Source organism: Drosophila santomea, chromosome 2R (assembly GCF_016746245.2).
Source record: "Drosophila santomea strain STO CAGO 1482 chromosome 2R, Prin_Dsan_1.1, whole genome shotgun sequence".
Taxonomy (NCBI): domain Eukaryota; kingdom Metazoa; phylum Arthropoda; class Insecta; order Diptera; family Drosophilidae; genus Drosophila; species Drosophila santomea.
The window spans coordinates 2,024,135-2,044,884 of NC_053017.2; the positions used below are offsets into that span (position 1 = coordinate 2,024,135).

The 20,750-nt window shown below is 44.2% G+C and overlaps 1 protein-coding gene across 1 annotated transcript; it reads left to right on the top strand.

Annotated features, from left to right (window-relative positions):
* Positions 1–366: 366 nt before the first annotated feature.
* On the top strand, positions 367–1,410 carry LOC120445707 (iron-sulfur protein NUBPL). Its single transcript, XM_039626268.2, has 2 exons — positions 367–595; positions 648–1,410. Exons 1-2 carry the CDS (start codon positions 424–426, stop codon positions 1,331–1,333), a joined length of 858 nt encoding a protein of 285 aa, XP_039482202.1. The 5' UTR covers positions 367–423; the 3' UTR covers positions 1,334–1,410.
* Positions 1,411–20,750: the final 19,340 nt, after the last annotated feature.

A 20,750-nucleotide genomic window follows, 5' to 3' on the forward strand; every position in this document is an offset into this window, starting at 1 on the left:
AGGGATTACGTATTATGCATCTGCGATTTCAGCAAAATTCAGTAAAGAAAAATGATGGAAAGAAGGAATGTTTAAATGTTTAATGAAATTTTGTTTGAAAGCGTCAAATTCCCATCCCGTCAAAATACCATCCCGTCCAGCAAACATAATCGCTTTTCCGGTCCTTTTAAGATGCACAGTCAATCAGCTTTAGTCGGCCAAATGAAAATACTTAATACCACAAAAAAAATTCTCCGAGCTCTCGAACATTATTGATAGACCACCGGGTACTGTTTACATTAAATAAAATCTGAACATTTTTTTTCCAAAATAGTAATGATAGAAATGTGTGAGAATGGGCTATCAGATACACGACGCTGTTTCCACTACGAGTTTTATATATTTATATTTAAGTTACAAAAGTTAATTGATCGTTTTTTATCTATGGGCCCTTTATTGATCAACACGCTCTGGCGGTCCTACGCAACAAAATTGACTGGGCCCCAAATGACTTTAATGGCGCGGGGATTGCCTAAGAAGGAACCGATTATTGGAGTGAAAGATATAATAGTGGTTGCTTCTGGAAAGGGGGGCGTAGGCAAAAGTACCGTGGCAGGTGTGTTCGGACATATTATGATTTATGGGTTATTTTAGTGTCTTTTTTACAGCTAATTTTGCCTGCAGTATGGCAAGACTGGGAAAGCGAGTAGGATTGCTGGACGGGGATATATTCGGGCCTACTATTCCACTTCTAATGAACGTCCATGGTGAGCCGGTTGTGAACGATAGGAATTTGATGATCCCGCCGCAAAACTACAATGTAAAGTGCTTGTCTATGGGCATGTTGACACCTGTAGAGACCTCTGTTATATGGCGAGGTCCTCTTGTAATGTCAGCAATACGACGGCTGCTAAAAGGTGCTGATTGGGGACTTTTAGATGTATTGGTTATAGATACTCCACCGGGCACTGGAGATGTACATCTCTCACTATCCCAGCATGCACCTATCACAGGTGTTATCCTTGTAACAACACCTCATACTGCAGCTGTTCAGGTGACCTTTAAAGGTGCCAGGATGTACGAAAAGTTAAATGTTCCAATCTTTGGCGTAGTAGAGAATATGAGGTACACAATTTGTGAAAACTGTAATCAACGATTGGATTTTTTTAAAGACAGCCGTATAAATTCTCTACCACGTAAGCTAATTTCCCTTCCGTTGGACTCACAAATAGCGGAGTGCAACGAGAGTGGAGTGCCTGTTGTAATCAAATATCCAGACAGCAAGTACTCAAATCTATTTAACCAATTGGCTAGGGAAATTACAAAAATTCTTAACGAACGTAAACAAAATTAAAGTAACAGTAACAGCGCCCAGTAAAAATAAAGTTTGTGTATGCCATAAACGATAAAACCAATAAAGCTTTCACGGAAGAGGTTTTTTTTTAGTTTAAAGACGTAAAATGGCTTACAGTTAAGATTAAGAAAAGATTTCGAAATTGTAATGCTTTGGAAAAGGTTGTGTTTTTGCAAGTAGAGTTGGCAAAATATAACACCAAATCATTGGAACCCTTGTTTTTGACAGCTAGAAATCCGTTCTTGTAGAGTTTTCTATATTAATCTTCAAACACCCGCATCCATCACAGTTTACAGATCTTTTTGGTATATCCTTTAATACGGGCCATCTGTGAGCTTCCATCTGTTTCACACCACCCTGCACATGACATGACCAACCCAATTTCCACTCATCGTCTCGAGAATTCCACAGCAAGTTATCTCCGGATATAATCGGGCTCTTGTTTTTAACTCAATCTGTAATGACCAAATTCTACCTTATTAAACCATGAGATTAGGATTACCACTATTGGAACAATTTTAATTTTCATTGCTGCTCATCAGTCCTCAAGATTAATTTACAAGAATAGCTAAATGCCTTTGCCAAAGAACTGTTAATCAGAACGCGCAGTTGGCATGCAGTATGGGTTCTATGAAGTAATTGAATTGGCCGGTTTGGATGGCGCAAATACGTTACTATATACATATACATATATATATCTGAAGCTTAGATATTTTGTAAATTTTTTTACAATTACTCCAAAGAACATGTGCGTCAAATTAGCGTCAATGCGTTAGCGGCGATGGCGGAACGGTGGAAAATTGGAACTTAGGGACGATTTATATTTAATAATTTTTTCGTTATTTAGAGTTGAATTCCAAAAAACAAAAAAGTTTATAGGACCTAAATAAGTATATAAAATATGCAATTGATAAATCGGTTACCCACTATTTAAGGAATATCTGACCTCGCAGAGCGTTTTCAATAATGCATGCAAGACCACCGTAAAGGACATTTCTTTAAGGACTTTAAGAAAATTTTAATAAAAAAATTATCCACATTTTTGAAATAATAGCATAACAGTGGGTCCATCTACGAACCATATTTAATTGAGTCCTTAAATTTCATTATACCCGTTACTCGTAGAGTTAAAGCGTATACTAGATTCGTTGAAAAGTATGTAACAGGCAGAAGGAAGCGTTTCCGACCATATAAAGTATATATATTCTTGATCGGGATCAATAGCCGAGTCGATATGACCATGTCCGCCCGTATGAACGATGAGATCTCAGGAACTTCAAAAGCTAGAATGTTATGACTATGCATACACACTCCAGAGACATAGACAAGTCTGTTGACTTGTCCGCCAAAACTACCACGCCCACACTTTTGAAAAATGTTTTGATATGTTTTCATTTTTGTATTAGTCTTGTAAATTTCTATCGAATTGCCAAATTGCCGACAACCGCGCAACCTGCAATATACAGTTGTGAAAAAAATAATAGCATATAGTATTTTGTTCTCTATCAAGTCAATTAAGGTTGCGATACCAATTATTACAAAATACAGATTTTTCGTATAATGCTAGATCATTTTTTTCCCATCCGAAAATGATAAACATTTTTTCAGTTGTCCATACCTTTATATGTTTGTAATTTTTTTTGGAGTAGCAAGGTGCAAAATGAGGCGAAAAAAAAAAACTACCATCAGTTTTTTCAAATATTCAATATTTCCCGGAGGTTTGTTTTGGTTATAAGCACATGGTTATAAAATTTGAAATTTGTATTCCTATTTCCAACAATATTTTTGAAATTTACCTTAAAAAAAGTTGTCAAAATGGGACGAGGAAGGCATTACACTCCAGATAAACGTCAAAATAAAAAGAAAACAATTTCTGTAGGAAAATCATACAGAAATATTGGTCGAATTCTTCAATGCTCGAACAAAATGACACGAGATGCAATCACGTACAACGAGAAGACCGCGACACGTGGGAGAAAACAATCACAGGGCACCCTCAAAAGGCAAGTGCGCGATAGCAAGAAGTGTCAATTTAAAGCTGATACCAAACTAAAAAGGGAAATCAGCATATCCGCATTAGTGCAAACAGTTCACACGTGTCTAAGGAAACATACATAGTTTCAAATGCTGTACTCGAAGGAAAGTCCCTCTTTTAAATGGGAGACACATACCCAAGCGCATTAAGTTCGCCAAGGAACATTTAAATTTGCCATGCGAAAAATGGAGGAACTTTTTATGGTCAGATGAGAGCAAGGTTCTTATTTTTGGTGGTAATGGATCTTGATATGTAATGCGCTCTAAGAATTCCGAATATAAGCCAAATTACACAGTAAAAACAATTAAACACGGAGGATCCACTTTTATGGTATGGGGTTGTTTCTCGTACTATGTAGTTGGGGCAATACATTAAAAAAAAAACTATAATGGTTTAACATGTCTTTGCGGATATATTGGTGATGGTGATGCTATCCCTTGCCGAATACTACCAACAAGACTATGACCCCAAGTTCACCAGCAGGAAAGCTAAGGGGATTAGTTCTAGTTGGAGAAGTTTAAGAGGCCCTGAGGACTTTCAAATATGAAGAAGTTTAATAGGCCCTTAGGTCTTTCAAATATGAAGAGAAGTTTAAGAGGCCCTAAGGTCTTTCAAAAATTGAGAAGTTTGAGAGGCCCAGAGATTTTCCAAATATGGAGAAGTTTGAGAGGCCCTAAGGTCTTCCAAATATGGAAAAGTTTGAGAGGCCCTAAGGTCTTCCAAATATGGAGAAGTTTGAGAGGCCCTAAGGTCTTCCAAATATGGAGAAGTTTGAGATGCCCGAAGGTCTTCCAAACATGGAGAAGTTAGAGAGGCCCTGAGGTCTTCCAAATACGTATAGAAAGGGGAGAAAGAGATAGTATAGTGTAGTATTACCAATTTGTACCTCCTTCTCCTTGATCCGTGCTGCTTCTGCTGCTAGACTGGTTTCGCCGATCGCCGGCGGAGACTGATGATCATCGAGGCGGTGACCCGCTTTATATAGGGCTCCGGCGTGGCGTAGTGTGTCCGCATATCTTTCTTTTTTTTCGCCGGATTAGTGTGCCCACCCCTCGGTGGGAGAGTGTGCCCCTTATAGTTCGTATTGTTCGCGCGCGCGCATATAGTTCGAATTTTAAGTTTATGAGTTGTTTTTCAACTTTTATTTTATTATTATTATTATTTCCTTCATTGTATTTCTCTTATCGACTTTCGACTTCATTGAATTTCTATTATTTTACGTTTTTAGGAACTTACATATATGTTATTGTGCGCAATAAGCGTCACACTCCCCACTCCTCTAGATCTCCTTGAACCACTTTATGGTGACCTAAAAGAGTAGGTTGTGGCTGTTGCTGCAGCCCTGGTGGCGCTCATCGGCCTTTGCTCCCGTGGAGTGTGCGCTATTCTGGCTCTTCCCCCTGCTGTCTGGGCCGTCGTTACTTTAGCCGGAGGGGGCTCGTCGGCATCCTTGGGGGCTGCGTGCTGCCCCATCTTCGCTGGCGCCGTCCTCTTCCGCGCTCCACTCCCCATTGGGGCCGGCTCCACCACTCTCGCCCTTGAGCTCGACGCCGCAATCCTCGCATGGCGTTCCCGGAACCTGAATGCCGTTAAATAGCGGTCCATTTTTCTTCCTGCAACGAAATTTGAGCACTTATTGGTCTTATTGTCGTTGTTAAGTATTGGCAGGTGTGTGTGACACACTTGTTTTTTTTTTTTCTTTTTTTTTGTATCGCCTTACGGTAGGAAAATTAAAATCTTCGAAAGATACCAACTACCGTCCGTAGGTGGCATGCACGATTCATAACCCCTGGTGGGATTATGCCTACGTACTAAAACAAAAACCTCCGTATGCTCCTCAGTCCTATAAACGCTCACCGGAACTGCCAGTCAAGGTAAGACTTCGATGAGCAGGATGTGAAGCCAGGGCGCTCTGCCTTCCTGATGTATTGGACATGTAGCGCTCCTCCTTTCCACCCTTTAGTCGCCTTTGACGACAAGCCGGGAACGCTGAGGTAGTATTCTTATCCCGCCACCTCACAGGAACAGTCCTTCTGTGTTTTAATTGCCAGCTCTGTTGGCCGTCTCGTCGGCACGGACTCGTTTCATCATATTTATGATGATGCGGTGTCCCAGCTCCCATTTATTTACATTCGCCGTCATCGCCGTGATCAATCCATTTGGACTAAGCGGGTCTCCAGTTAACGCTTTCAGTTGTTCCCTCTCCGCCGAGAACCTAGAACAGTGCATTAGCACATGTTCCGCGGTTACCACCGCATCAATGCAGTATAGGCATTGGGCTGAGTCTACATAGCGGAAACGATGTAGGTAGGCCCGGAAGCAGCCATGGTCCGTGAGGAATTGGGACATGTGGTAGTCCAAGGTTTTGTGACTGCACTGCGTCCATGCGTCTATCTCCGTGCCATCTCGTCTGCCACTCTCCAACCACCCGTTCGTAAGCCTCGTCCCGTGTAGCACCATTGCTGATGAGTACAAGAGCCTTGATCTCCAGATCGGCTGGTGGCATGCCTGCCAGAACTAATGCTACATCATGAGATATCGTTCTAAAGCCTCTTATTAGCCTTTCTGAGCCTTTCTTTGTGGCGTCACTCCAAATTGGCGCAGCGTATAGAAGCGTTGACTTTGCTACGGTTACCAATAGCCTCCTGGCTGGGTCTCTGGGGCCTCCCACATTGGGCATAAGTCGAGATAAGGCTGCCGAAGTGATGGCTGCCTTTCTGCTAGCGTATTTAGCATGATCTTTGAAAGATAGCCTGTGGTCTATGAGGACTCCGAGGTACTTCAAGGACTCAGCTGAAGACACCTGGGTTCCGCTGACTGAGACTTGCATGCTCTCCACCTTTCTCCTGCTGCTTAATAAGACAGCTTCGGTTTTATGTGCCGCTATTGCTAGTCCAGCTTTCTCAAACCAGTAGATGGCCGCTCTAATTGTTGAGTTACACTTCTCCTGGGTTTCCATAATCGTTTTGGCTACTGCAGTTATAGCCACGTCATCTGCGAAGCAGTGCAGCTCAGCTCCTGAGGGCTTCCTGATTGCCAGTATACCATCGTACATGATGTTCCACAGGATCGGTCCAAGTACAGATCCTTGTGGAACACCAGCCGAGACTCGGTAGCTTTTCGGTCCATTTTCTTGGCAATGTTTCTTACTGCCGTGAGTGCGTTAAGGGTACTCTTTCCCTTTCGAAAGCCATATTGGTGGCTGCTTAGACCGTTTGTGCTCTCGGTTACCGCCTCTATTCGGGCATATAGGATGCGCTCAAATAGCTTTCCTACTATGTCCAGAAGGAATAGTGGGCGGTAGCTGACTGCAGCTTGTGCTGAACCTTTCCCTTTGGGTAAAAGTACCAGCTTCTGGCTTTTCCACCTTGCTGGAAAGACTCCATCCAGGAGGCACTGCTGAAAGGTGTCCCTGAAGATGTCCGGTCTAGACAACGCCACTGCTTTGACGACTACTCCCGGAATGCCATCAAGTCCAGGGGCTTTGTTAGCCTTGATGCGCCTTGCTGTTTCCACAACCTCCTGTGCAGTGATGCCCGGGAAGTCGGAGACTGGATCTGCGGCTAATGGCTGCCATGTGGTCGACTGCATCGGAAATAACTCCGCAACGATGTTGGCCAGGACATCAGGATCCGAAGGGGGGACATCTCTCTTCCGCAGTTTGTTGCTTACCAGCTTATAGGCCAGACCCCAGATGTCGTCGTCTACGCTATCCAGCAGATTCTTGTAGGCCTGTGCCTTGGCCGCCGAGATTCCGTGCTTGAACGGGGTTCGCTTGGCTTTGAAAGCTTCCAGAAGCTCCGTTTGATGAGGGCTACCTCTGGCTCGTTGTGCTCTCCTCCTAGCCTTGAGGCATTCCGATCGCATCTGTTGAAGGACGGGGCTCCACCAGTATACGGGGGGCTTACGCTGCACCTTTTTTTTGCGAGGCATTGTAGCATCGCACATTGCTACGAGTATTTTCATAAGCTCCGCCGCCATTGTCTCTGCGTCACCCGTTGGTATTAGTAGGGTGTCGATCTGATATTGCAGCATATCCTTATCGAACTTCCTGGTATCCCATGCTTGCCCCAGTGATCTTCACGGTTGACTTCTGATTGTGACAGTCGAAGAGACGCTAAAAGTGATCAGAGCGTGATCGCTCAGCGTTACCACGTCCAGTACCGTCCAGCTTGAGTTAGCCACTAGGCCTCTGCTGACAAAAGTGACGTCAATAAATGAGGTTCCCCTGTCATTATTAAACGTGGGCACGCGGCCGTCGTTCAGCAAAGTCAGGTCCAGCATCATCATAGCATCTATCACCGCTCTGCCTCTGGGATTGGATACCCTGCTGCCCCATTCGATTGCCCAGTCATTAAAGTCCCCAGCAATAATTGTCGGACAGCGCCCTCTCGCATGATTGACAAGAGTGTCCAGCATCTCCTCGAATTGGTCAGTGGTATCGCTAGGCGGGGCGTAGCAGCTATAAATATGCACACCCTTCACCCTGGCATATGCTATACCGCGCATCGGCAGGTAGGCCCGTTCCTGGACGTGCAGAGGGCTGCAACACTTTATGGCCGCTTTGCCGTGGTCGCCTCATCCATTCCGCTACAAGTTAGCGCCATTCTCTGCGAACCCGTGCGTACCGCCGCCATTTCCTTAAGGGACTCTTCGATGGCTCCTCTGTATAAGGGTACGTTTTCGGAGGCTTTACCCTTCACCTCGAGCAGTAGCTCCCCCTGTTGAGTCCTTCTAGTTCTCCTCACTTGGTTGCCAAACTCGCATACGATGCTTCGCCAGTTTTCTTTAATATGAACGCCTCGGGCTTTTTGCGTATGCGCTTAGGCTTCACCTTTGTCCATTCAACCGTGCTGCTAGTGTTCTTAGCAACCGGTAGCAGCCGCTTTGGGAGCCTTGTTTGGAGGAGGTAACACTGGAAACTTCTCCGTTACGTTTTTTAAGGCCGACGTCGCTGGACGCTTCTTCTGAGCCTCTGCCTCTGTCTGTGTAGCGATGTCTTTAGCGGGGGCCGCTACGTTGACTGTGCTCTGCTGCAGCTGGATCGCTCTTGTATTAAGAGCAGCCAGATCCGTTATTGCACCTTTCGTCTCCTTGGTGACATGACGCTGCGCCTCAAATGCGCACAACACCATATTGATCTTGGTATTCATCATGACCAAGATGCTCCTCAGATGCTCTTGCTGGAGCGCTGACAGGTCTAAAGGCCGTATTGGCGAACCAGGTGGAGATTTCGACGCTTTATTCTGCGTCGGCACGCTGATGAGATCACTGATCTTTTTCTGGCTTGTTGTTATGGTTGCCGCCGGGGCCAGGCTGGCTACCACAGCAGTGCGGTTGCTGGTTATCGCCGCCGTCGTATGGGGTCCCGTTTGATCCCCTCTCTCAACCGCCGGCGCGTGGGTACCAGCACCCTGCACCGTTATTTATACTCCTCTCTGAGGAGACCTCGACACCCTGGAGCTTCTCCTGAAGAGGTCGTCGCCTTTGGGGGCACTGCCCCCCGCTGGACTATCCATTGTACAAACGTGGCACAAGAAGGGTGAGAGGATGCTTCACGGTCTGTCCCAACACGCGGATCAGCTTTTTGAAAAGAGAGCTCCCACGTAGGCCACAGATTTCCCCTAGGCGTTGACTGCTGGAGGTTATTCCGCCTCTTCTCGGACACCAGAGCCTCTACTTAGGCACCGCAAGGGTGAGAGGTTGATTTTCGGTCTGTCCGCGACATTATTGTTTACGCGCTCCTTTGTATCGATTCGATAGTGCGGAGAACACCCGCGCACCAACGCTATGGAACACTGCACGAAAACCAATTGTTTTGGCCACGGTGACACCAAAATAATCGAAATTTTGCGCAGCGTATAAAAAACACGTCCGTATTAGAAAACACTTTCATACTCTTCCCCCGTGTGACACACTTGTGTTTTAAAGTGTGTGTTGTTTAGTTGTGTGAAGCGTTTATCGTTTAGTGTTGTGAAACGTGTGCTATTACATGTTGGACAGTGTAAATGTAAATATTGTAGTGTAGAGTTCTGTGTAATATCTAGTATTGGGCCGTGTGCATTGTTTTGTTCTGGACTTGTCCCTACATACGGTTTCGTGTCCACAATGTAAACGCGTTTTGTCTTCCTTGTTTTTGGATTTTTAACGGTTACTATTACTGCAGATGCAAGTTTTAACACTCTCCAGGGGGAGTAATATTTCGGGGCTAGCTCGCCATTGAACTGATCTGCTGCTTTGGACAGGACATGCACCAGATCAAGTCTCCGAGTGCTGGCTTCCACTCCCTTTAACGAAGGTTATAGTGGTGCTCTTGTTCCTCCATGTGTGTTGTGGCTTCTTTCCTGATCTCGTTCAGCCGTTTCCCCTCTGCCTATAGTCCTGAGCCGGATGTTACGGTGTCGAACAATGTATTTGGTAACCTCAGTTCTTTACCAAATATAAGCTGAGCTGGGCTGAATTTGGTTGCTTCCGACGTTCTACTGTTGTACGCCAGCATAAGCTCAGGCACATGTTCGTCCCATCTGGTTTGCTCGTCTCCTGCTAACTGCGTAATCATCGTCTTCACTGTTCTGTTGGTCCGTTCCGTTGGGTTCTTCTGAGGTGTGTACGGTGCCGTGAGCAGTTGCCGTATTCCCCATTTTCCCATGGCCGTCCTTGTTCTGCGTCTCGCAAACTGAACGCCATTGTCCGGGATCAGAGTTTACGGCGCCCCGACTCTGGATATCACCCGTTCTCTGAAGTTCCTCAAAAATGCATCTGCCGGATTGCTGCGAGCTCTACCTATTTGGAAAACTTGTCGACTATAACCAGCAATGTTGTATTACCGTGTTTTGTTCGTGGTAAAGGTCCCACAAAGTCAACGCACATCGTTTCCCAAGGTGCTTCAGCGACTTTCGTCAGCATTTTCCCTGCCGCCTTTTGTTGTGACACCTTATATCGCTGGCAACATTCGCATTCTTTGACAAGTTATTTCCTTTCTTTCCCGAGTCTTGGTCAGAAATATCGGTTCTTGACCCTTTTCAGTGTTTTAAAAATCCCCAAATGGCCAGCTTCTGTTGTGATTCACAGTTAGCACCTGTTGAATCTCGTCCTTCGATATGCACAGTTTCCATGGCTGTAGGTCTCTCACTGGCGTCCGTCTGTAGTTTAAGCTGCCGGTGAAGTCGGGACAGGACAGTACTGGTGCTTTTGTTAGACTGTCTTTCAGGCTATCGAATGATTTTTGGTGTCTTTCCTCCCATTCGAATTTCTTTCCTTTCTTGATAAGATCATGAAGGGCGGCTGCCTGTTCCGTGAACTGTGCACTTCCTTTGTTGTCTTTGGGGCGGACAGTTCTTGGATTGCTGCGACCGTCTCCGGGTCTGTTCTGATCCCACGGTCGCTCACAACGTGTCCTAAATACTTCAGCTCTTTCTGGAAAAAGTTACACTTCTCCGGGTTGATCCTCAAGATTGATTTCTGTAACCTGAACACCTCATTTAGTTTCTCTTTTGCTGCTGCCAATGACCACAATATCATCTAGATACGCGAATGCGAACGGCTCCATCTCCGGACCTATTATTGAGTCCAATGCCCATTGGATAGTTGCCGGTGCCGTTGTCAGACCGAATGGCATAAAAAAAAAAAAAAAAAAATTACTCTGTTCCTGTTTTGGAGTGACCTGCGCAGTCCCTAGGCCGTAATCCCATCAAAAATCCTTGATTGGATATGAGAAAAGAAGTTGAAGCTTAAAGGCTAACTAACAACGAATAACTTTTTGCTATAATTAAGCAATTAAGTAATTTTGCCTGGCGCAAAATATCCTTAAAACGGTGCCATGACGTAGTTGATTCCATTCCAACATTTAAGCATTTTTCATGAAGTGATTCTATTTTATCTTTAGCCTAATTTTGTCGTTCTTAATAACGTTTCTCATTTAAGATCAGAATAAATAGAACAATTTTAGTTCGTTTTCATTTCCTAATAAGTGAATTGTTTAACTTTTCTATATAGGTATTTCAACTTCTTTTAAACCCTAAATTGTAGGTAGGAGACTTATTCAAAATTTTACTGAGCAAGTGGTCTTTCGAGGGGCAATTCGTCAAATCTTTTATCGCACTTAAAAAAAAGGGATTCAGATGCGTATTTAAAGTGTGTAAAAGTGGGAATATTGAAAATAGCTTATGGATTTGTGCATTTCCCGCGAAATTTTTAGCGCCGCATGTTTTTTGCGTGTGTTTTTATTCCCCCCAATTTTTGTGTGACTGATTTTAATTGAAAACACATAGTCCAGAAGATCAATTTCACTGTATTTTTATCAGAAATTTAAATTAATCAATTTTTTATTTATAAATATATTTTCAGAAACCGACTACGAAATAATTAAACAAAAACGGTAAACAAATATTACTGGAGAACGTGATTAAATTTTCGTCGAAATCGTTGATATCCACAGTAATAGTAAGTAATAAGGTAAGTTTTTGATATTTATATAAAATATAATTTATATGATTACTATTTGAATTCATTTAGCATGTAACTCTTTTGATTGAGGAAAAGTACGAGAGCTGTGTAGATAATATGAAGGCAATATTCCAAGACGTACAGGGCTTTGCGTTAACGTGTGATGGTGGTACCATCACAAATTCAACCAGATCATATTTAACAATTGATGCACAGTTAGTGTTTTCTTTATGTATTTGTTATTAGGTTCGTTTATTGTACTCTGTTTTACCATGTTATCTTTGTATTTATTTATTTCTATGAAAATATTGCCTAATTTCTGAATAAACTTTTTTTTAATGCAGTCATATATTACGGGCCATATTAGTAGCCTACTGGAGTATGCGTGCAATGCATTTGAAATTGATCGGCATAAGTGGAGATCACTTACAACCGATAATACAAGTATCAAAAGGCAGCAACAACTTTATTCTTGAGAAAGGGCAAACACGTATTTTGTTTTGCGAATATTATGTACTTGTTTACATACAATGTTGTCAAAGCGATCTTTGACGTGCTGGACAAAATTGTAACGCACTTTAAAGACAGCCCAGCTGTGGTAAATTACAGGAAAATGGGCAAAGTGTTAACACAAGATAGAATTCTTGTCTTGATATGCTAAAATAATTTTGTAGTCTATCAAATAATTTGGCAATAGTCTTAATAAATCAATCATCGGTAAAAAGATTGCCAGTGATGCCTACATCAAATTAAATTTATATTTGCCAAGACTGCTAAAGCTAAAGCTAAACGATTGTAGGACTTGTACGAAGGCCTTCCTTGAATTTTCAATGTCGTATAGACCGGGTCAAAAAAATCAAAGTCACATATCGGAAATGGACGGAGAGAACCGAGTCCATCTGCGGGTAAATTTCCCATTCTATGGCAGAGATCTGCGAGAAGGTGAGCGGCACATAACTCAAGCCTTGTGAGCGTTTTGGTCTTGAGCGGCGCTACTTTTTACTTTAAAGTCAACAACGATAATTTAAAACCTTCGGCAGTTTTGCTACGAATATAGACGCAAGCTCCATAAGCTTTCATGGAGCTGTCGGCAAAGGCAAGTAGCTGTACCGGTGACAATGGGTCGGTATGCACGAACCGAGGAATCGATATCTCATCCAGTTGAGACAGAGTGCTTTTTAGCATATCCCAAGCTGTTTCCAAATGCATCGGAACTGACTCATCCCAATCTAACTTATTAAGCCAAAGTTCCTGCAATAGGATCTTTCCTTTAATCACAATGGGAAAACCTGATGTTTGAAGAACTGGAGACACTTCAGACTTAATTGTCTTTAGCTCCTCTACTCATGCAGAACCAGTTTACATGTCATCGACGTAAAAATCAGATCCAATAACGTCGGCAGCTTTAGGGAATGAAAATTTAGCAGATTCCCTCAACCTCTTTAAACACCGAATAGCCAGAAATGGGACTGGTTCAGTACCATATGTGACGGTGTTGAGCTTGTATATATATTTTTGATCAGGATCAATAGCCGAGTCGATCTGGCCATGTCGTCTGTCCGTCCGTCTGTCTGTCCGTATGAACGTCGAGATCTCAGGAACTATAAAAGCTTGAATGTTGAGATTAGGTATACAGACTCCAGAGACATAGACGCAGCGCCAGTTTGTTGATTCATGTTGCCACGCCCACTCTAACGCCCACAAACCGCCTAAAACTGCCACGCCTACACTTTTGAAAAATAATTTATTATTTTTTCATTTTTGTATTGGTTTTGTAAATTTCTATCAATTTGCCAAAAACCGTTTTGCCACGCCCACACTAACGCCTACAAACTGACAAAAACTGTCAGTGTTTTAGACTCAACCTTCTCCCTTCCAATAGCTGAGTAACGGGTATCAGATAGTCGGGGAACTCGACTATAGCGTTCTCTCTTGTATTAAATTTATTTTCTGTCTGTCCGTCCGTATGAACTCTAAGATCTCAGGAACTAGTAAAGCTAGAAGTTTGAGATTAGGAACACAGACTCCAGAGACATAGACGCAGCGCAAGTTTGTCGATGCATGTTGCCACGCCCACTCTAACGCCCACAAACCGCCCAAAACTGCCACGCCCACACTTTTGAAAAATGTTTTGATATTTTTTCAATTTTGTATTAGTCTTGTAAATTTCTATCGATTTGCAAAAAACGTCCACAAACCGACCAAAGATGCTACGCCCACACTTTTGAAAAGTGTTTAGATATTTTTTCATTTTAGCATAAGTCTTGTAAATTTCTATCGATTTGCCAAAAAACTTTCTGCCACGCCCACACTAACGCCTACAAACTGCCAAAAACTGTCAGTGTTTTAGACTCAACCTTCTCCCTTCCAATAGCTGAGTAACGGGTATCAGATAGTCGGGGAACTCGACTATAGCGTTCTCTCTTGTATTAAATTTATTTTCTGTCTGTCCGTCCGTATGAACTCTAAGATCTCAGGAACTAGTAAAGCTAGAAGTTTGAGATTAGGAACACAGACTCCAGAGACATAGACGCAGCGCAAGTTTGCCATGCCCACTCTAACGCCCACAAACCGCCCAAAACTGCCACGCCCACACTTTTGAAAAATGTTTTGATATTTTTTTATTTTCTTATTGGTTTTGTAAATTTCTATCGATTTGCAAAAAAACTTTTTGCCACGCCCACTCTAACGCCCACAAACCTCTAAAAACTGTCAGTGTTGAAGACTATCCTTCGCAATTCCACTAGCTGAGTAACGGGTATCAGATAGTCGGGGAACTCGACTATAGCGTTCTCTCTTGTTTATTTTCTATATATTGTTATTTTGAGTTTTCTCGAATTTATATTATCGCTATATTGAGTTATTAGTATATAATTAGTTGATATATATTAAAGTGAAGTGGATACAATGCCAGTGAGCCATATTTTTTTTTTTACCCAAATCCCACGGCCACCCCTCCCGCCCAACCGACCGAGGGGCGCTGCCGTGTATCGTACGACTCGAATTGCGGGAAGATAGACGCGATATAGAAGACAGTAATATATGTATACTAGTAATATCTAAGAATTTGCAAAATACGTTAGTATTGATCGCTTTAAAAACTGCAGAAAGTCAAAATTAAAGATAATAGAATAGAATAAATTATAGTCAGAATATAATACTCTGTGGGGATCATGCAACTCATAGCTAGATCTACATTGAGTATTGGCCTGGCCTTATTGACAATAGACGAAATATGGTCTGAAAATTTAAGTTTAGGGTCCAGAAGATCACCAAGACCATCAACATGTATTATTCTGTCCAAAGAGCACCCACTTAGAGTGTAAGTCGCGTGTATTGAATTGGCACGACAAAAGGTCAAAACCTTATACTTAGAGCCATTTAAGTTTAATACGTTATCACGGCACCATGTCTGAAAGCATAAGGCATAATTTTACATCATCAGCGTACATAAGTAAGGTCGTTAATAAATAAGGTAAAAAGGAGCGGACCTAGGTGGTTCCCTTGTCGAACACCGGATGTGACTCTGAGAATACAAGAAAGAGAATTTTTAAAGAGGACCCGTTGCGTCCTGCCATTCAGATAGTTTAGGTTTTACCGACCGTCGGTCCGACTAGAGGTCCATTGTGATACCGTATGTGTTTTCCCCTTTTACCCGTCGAGGTTCGTGTGAAGTTAGCAGTTTCCCCAGCCGGAGGCGCTGGTGAATTTTTGTATCCGATGTGGATCGGTGTCGAACAGGTCGGACGTGTCTATCAGGAATCTGCTTCCTAATTGAGCAAGTCTTTTACCGTTTCTTCCACTTCTTCGTCCCTACAGCTACGGCAGAAATCGTTATACGGGGCATTTAGTCTTCTGGCATGGGTGCTTTTCAACCAATGCCCTGTGATGACTCTCATAGCAGTGCTGTTTTCTCTGGTCAATCTCAAAAGTTTTGGCGTTCTTTTTGAGCTTATTTTTGTCCATATTTGGCGTGTTAGGCGACAGTGTGTGACATTTTCCCATATTGTCTGTTTGTTTCGGTTCAGGTTTTCCCTAAGTAGTAATTTACATGTGGCTAAAGGCATACTCGTGCTCTCCATCTCTTGTAGGAGTGGCGCGGTAGTGCCTTCTCGAGCTAGTTCATCTGCGATGGAGTTGCCTTCTATGTCCCTGTGTCCGTTTACCCATATAAGGCTGATTACGAATTGTTGTGTCATCTCGTGTAAAGATGAGCGGCAATTCGATACTGTTTTTGAGTGATTTGAGATTGAGCCAATCGATTTGATAGCTGATTGGCTATCACTGAAAATGTTTACGTGAGCTTTCCGGTTTTAGTGCTTTCAAATGTTTTAGAGCCTCCGTTATTGCTGATACTTCAGCTTGGAAGACGCTGCAATGATCGGGGAGTCTAAATGGGTAAGCCTAGCTGTTCAGGATAAACTCCTCCTCCTACTCTGTTCTGTAGTTTTGATCCGTCCGTATAGAAGCATATAGCATTCTGGGGACCAGATGTCTGTGAGTTCCACTCGTCCCTCTCTGGGATAATTGTGTTGAACGGTGTTTGTATGAACTCCGTTGGAGTACAGTAGTCTGTCCTGGAGGGGACTATTTGAATGTGTTTTAGGATACATGAGTAACCCGCTTCTTGTGGGTTACACTGTTTGGTATCTCTAAGCCTGATTGCCGCTACTGTAGCCTGTTCCATGCCAGCTAGTTCTGTGCTTGGGAGGTTGAGTATGGCATTTAGGGATTCGTTTGGGGTGGTGCGTAAGGCACTGCTGATGCAGAGTGCCGCGGCTCTTTGCATCTTTGCTAGCATTTTTAAGTTGGATTTCTTTTTCAGGACCGGCCACCATACCATGACCCCATACATTAGTAATCGTCATTACTAATCGTCAGTTTACTATATAGGGTGTCGTGCCCCATTTGAGCACGTGAAGAGTGCTATTGAAGCTTTTTTGTATCTGTTTGTGAGGTTCAAGTTCCGCTGCTACTGAAGGAAAATCTTAGATTGTTGAGGATAGGTGGGACTAAGTCTGGTATATTATACTTCCTAGTGAAGAGAACCAGCTCGGCCTTTGAGGGGTTAATTTCTAGTCCGTTCTTTTTGGTCCAGCTGGACAAAACACTGAGTTTTTCGCTCATGAGATCGCATAGCGTTTGGGGGTATTTGCCTGTGAAGATGATAGCAACGTCATTCGCATAGGCTTTTATCCTGCAGCTCCCCCTTCCATGTCGCATAGTTGACTGTTATGTTCCATAGAAGTGGGGAGAGGACGCCTCCTTGCGGAGTACCTCTGCTAACGCACCTAGTGAGGGTTGACGCGCCTAGTGAAGACATAACCTTCCTGCAGGTGCGCATTTGGCGGTCCACCCCAAGGTCTGTCAGGGCTCCGGTAATCGCCGTTTTAATGACGTTGTTAAAAGCTCCTTCTATGTCCAGGAAAGCTACCAGTGCATATTCCTTTTGGCACATTGATTTTTCTATCTTGGAGACGAGAGAGTGTAGTGCTATCTCTGTCGATTTTCCTTTCTTGTAGGCGTGTTGATCTCAGATGCAGTTGATCTCAGATGCAGGCCTATGATTCTTTCAAGGGTCTTTAGTAGGAAGGATGACAGACTGATTGGTCTGAAGTCCTAGGGGGTCGTGTGTGATGGTTTCCCTGCTTTGGGGATGAAGACAATACGAGATTCTAGCCACGATCGTGGTAGGTGTCCAAGAAGTAGGGGCCTTTTAAAAATGTCAAGTAGCCAGTTTATGGCTATATTTCCCGCATGTTAGATTTTTGCGGGTATGATTTTGTCTGTACCTGCAGATTTGTATGGTTTAAAGCTGTATATGGCCCAATGGAGGACCTTTGGGTCTATGCACAGTTCGATACTTGCCAGTGTGGCGTTTGTTTGTTGGGGGGTGAGAGCGTTTTGGCTGTTTCCTGGGAAGTGAGTGTCTAGAAGTATCTCCAGAGATCCCTCACTCGTGCTGGTCCAGGAGCCATCTGCTCTTTTAAGGTAGCCTAGGGTTGTGGCCGATTTGGATAGGATTTTTCTAAGTCTGGCTGCTTCAGTTGTGTTTTCAATTTCTGAGCAGAAGGAATGCCACGAGGATCGCTTTGCTTTCCTGATGGCTTTTTTGTAGTTTGCGAGGGCTCTCTTGTAGGCGGTCCACAGGGCCTCCTCATTTACTGCCTTGGCCCTGTTAAAAAGGGTTCTGCAGTCTATTCGGAGCGGGGACAGTTCTGCTGACCACCAAGGAGGTTTTTCTTTTTCTTTTGGGCTTGCTGTTGGAGCAGGCCTTTTTTAGTGCATAGTTGCAGGTTTTTGTGAAAATTGAAACTAGTTCGTTTAGACTAGAGATTGTTTGGGGGTATGGAGGGGGATCCGTTGGGTTTTTTTCTTTTAAAATATTTTCTTATTTTTGCCAGTCTGTTTTCCTTGGGTTTGTTAAAACTGCTGGTTTTGAGGGATTAATTTTAAGGGCCGTTTCTATATACCAGTGGTCCGAGAAATAGTGCTTATCTAGCACCCTCCAGTGAGTAACTGTCTCTAATAGTGGTTTAGAGACGAGAGTTAGGTCTATTACCTCTTTTCGGTTCTAAATGATATAGGTGGGGTCATTACCTTTATTACATATGAAGAGATTTAAACTAAAGATAAAGTTAAAAAGAGACTCACCGCGGTCGTTTGTGTCTGTACTTTCCCATTGTGTATGGTGGGCGTTAGCATCACAGCCTATTAGTAGGCCTATGTTTTGCTTTTCGCTGTCTTCTACCAGTCTCCTAGCCAGTTCATCCGGCGGTTCTTGCCTTTCGTAGGCCATGTGTGATGACAGCACTCGGAATGGAGATGGCTGTCTCTCCACGGTGGCTGCCGCGTTGTCTGCTTCGCTGTAATTATGGAGCAGAAAAAAGCTAAGGTGCTTTTTGGCTAGAATGCAGGCTCTTATTTTACCTTCGCTGGGAGCTGTTAGAAGCTTTTATTCCTTAGTCCCTAATCCTGAAACCTTTCCTCCCACTATCCAAGGTTCCTGGATCAGGACTATGTCGACTCCATCTTCAGCCAGATGGAGTTGAAGAGCAGCGGAAGCTGCCTTACTGTGGTGGAGGTTTATCTGCAGAAGCCTCGCGGACATCTGCTGTGGGCATCTCCACCACGGTTGTATCGGCTCCCTCCTCGTCCGATTTGTCTAGGTCCGTCATTGGACCCATGTTCGCAAGGCTGCGGAGGATTGAGGCATCGGTCGAGTAGCCGTCCTCGGTTTCCGATGCCTCGATCTCGGAGGCAATCTCCTCGATCACTCCTCCACTGCCTTCCTGGTCATCCTTGGCGGAGTCTGATTTGTAGACCTTTATGGTCACTGAGCTAAACCCGAAGTTTAGCTCCCCGTGAGCGTCCTCAATGGGAGCTAGGGACTCCTTGTTTAGGATGAGGATGGCCTGGTTTGTTGGCCCCTCCATTTCGCCGACCTTCACCACTCGCCAGGTGGGAAGGTGCGGGTTGCAACGCTGCAGCATGGTGAGGATCTAGTCCGGCGCCCTGTTGGATGCCAGGATCCAGGTTCTTTGGCTAGAATTTCAAAGCAATTTATAGCTAGGGCTGCTTCCAACCACTTTCACTTGTTTCGTGGAATCCTGCCACTCGGGTCGTTTTTATCGACCACGCCTAGAAGAATGCGGTTTTTCGCGATCTCCGCAAAGGATCGCCCTGGCTGTACGCGTTGCCGCTTTGCCGTATGTGTTTTCCCCTTTTACCCGTCGAGGTTCCATCCGGGCGGAGATCCGCGATCTTAGAACAGGGGGTCGCCAGGTACCCTGAGCTCTCCGTTTGAGACTGAGCTATTTTGTGACCCGGGCCCTCAGTCAGGCTAACTCTCGGCACGGGTCGAGTGACAGCATAGTCCGGCCCGGGACGCCCGACTACCATTCGCCAGCATCCTCTGGCAGGAACATAACCTTGCCAGGGGACCTGTTTCCAGCCGCCCTCGCGTGGAGAGTATAGTCGCACTTCCGGGTGTATGGACTATGGAAACTACAAGTTATTCCCCTTGTCCATCACCCGACTGACGGCCTTGACTTAGACTTAATAACTCCAAAAATGCTCATTGAACTCCCAAAGTGTGCTATTTTGCACATCTGGTTGTTGTTCAACGATATCGCCAAGCATGAATACTTCCTTAAAAAATGGAAAAAATCCACCATAGTAATGATCCCAAAGCCAGAAAAATATAAATCGCAGCCATCATAAGCATCGATAAGCTTACTAACTTGTCTCTCAAAGTTGTTTGAAAAAATGCTACTACTGCGAATTAGCCCGCATGTCAAAATCAACAACACACTTCCAACACATCAGTTTGGTTTCAGAGAAAAAAATCATGGAACCATCTAATAGGTCAATCAAGTCACTTCAGAAATACGTACTGCTTTTGAACACCGAGAATATTTCACAGCCATTTTTCTAGACGTCGCGCAGGCATTTCACAGAGTGTGGCTGGGAGGACTTTTGTTTAAAATAATCCTTTTGTTACCCAAAAACACACATAAGCTACTAAAGTCGTACCTAGGGGAAGTGTATGTGAAGTGTTTGATGACGGACGCGTCGCGTTAGCGCTTCCGTAAAAACCCCAAAATTTCCGCGTTGAGCCAGCGTGGACGCGCCAATGGGTGACAGCGTGCATTGGCGCCGCGGCCCTGGTCACTTACCCGCGGAAGACTGCTCTCCAGAGGTCCATGGACTGCCAGCCGGACCCAATCTCCAGGCCCATGGGACAGGTCAGGGTGAGAAAATTCGAAGCTTTCTCTTCCGGTTTTTCTCTTTCGTCCGCTTTTCCATGTGTGCAATTAGAGATGCACTGTCACACCAGCTGATCTCACTCTCAGCTGCTAAACCAGTGTTGGAAAACGGCTCAGGCTACCGGTCTGGCAGCGCTGCACAGCCGAAGGCGAGCCCAACCACAGGTGG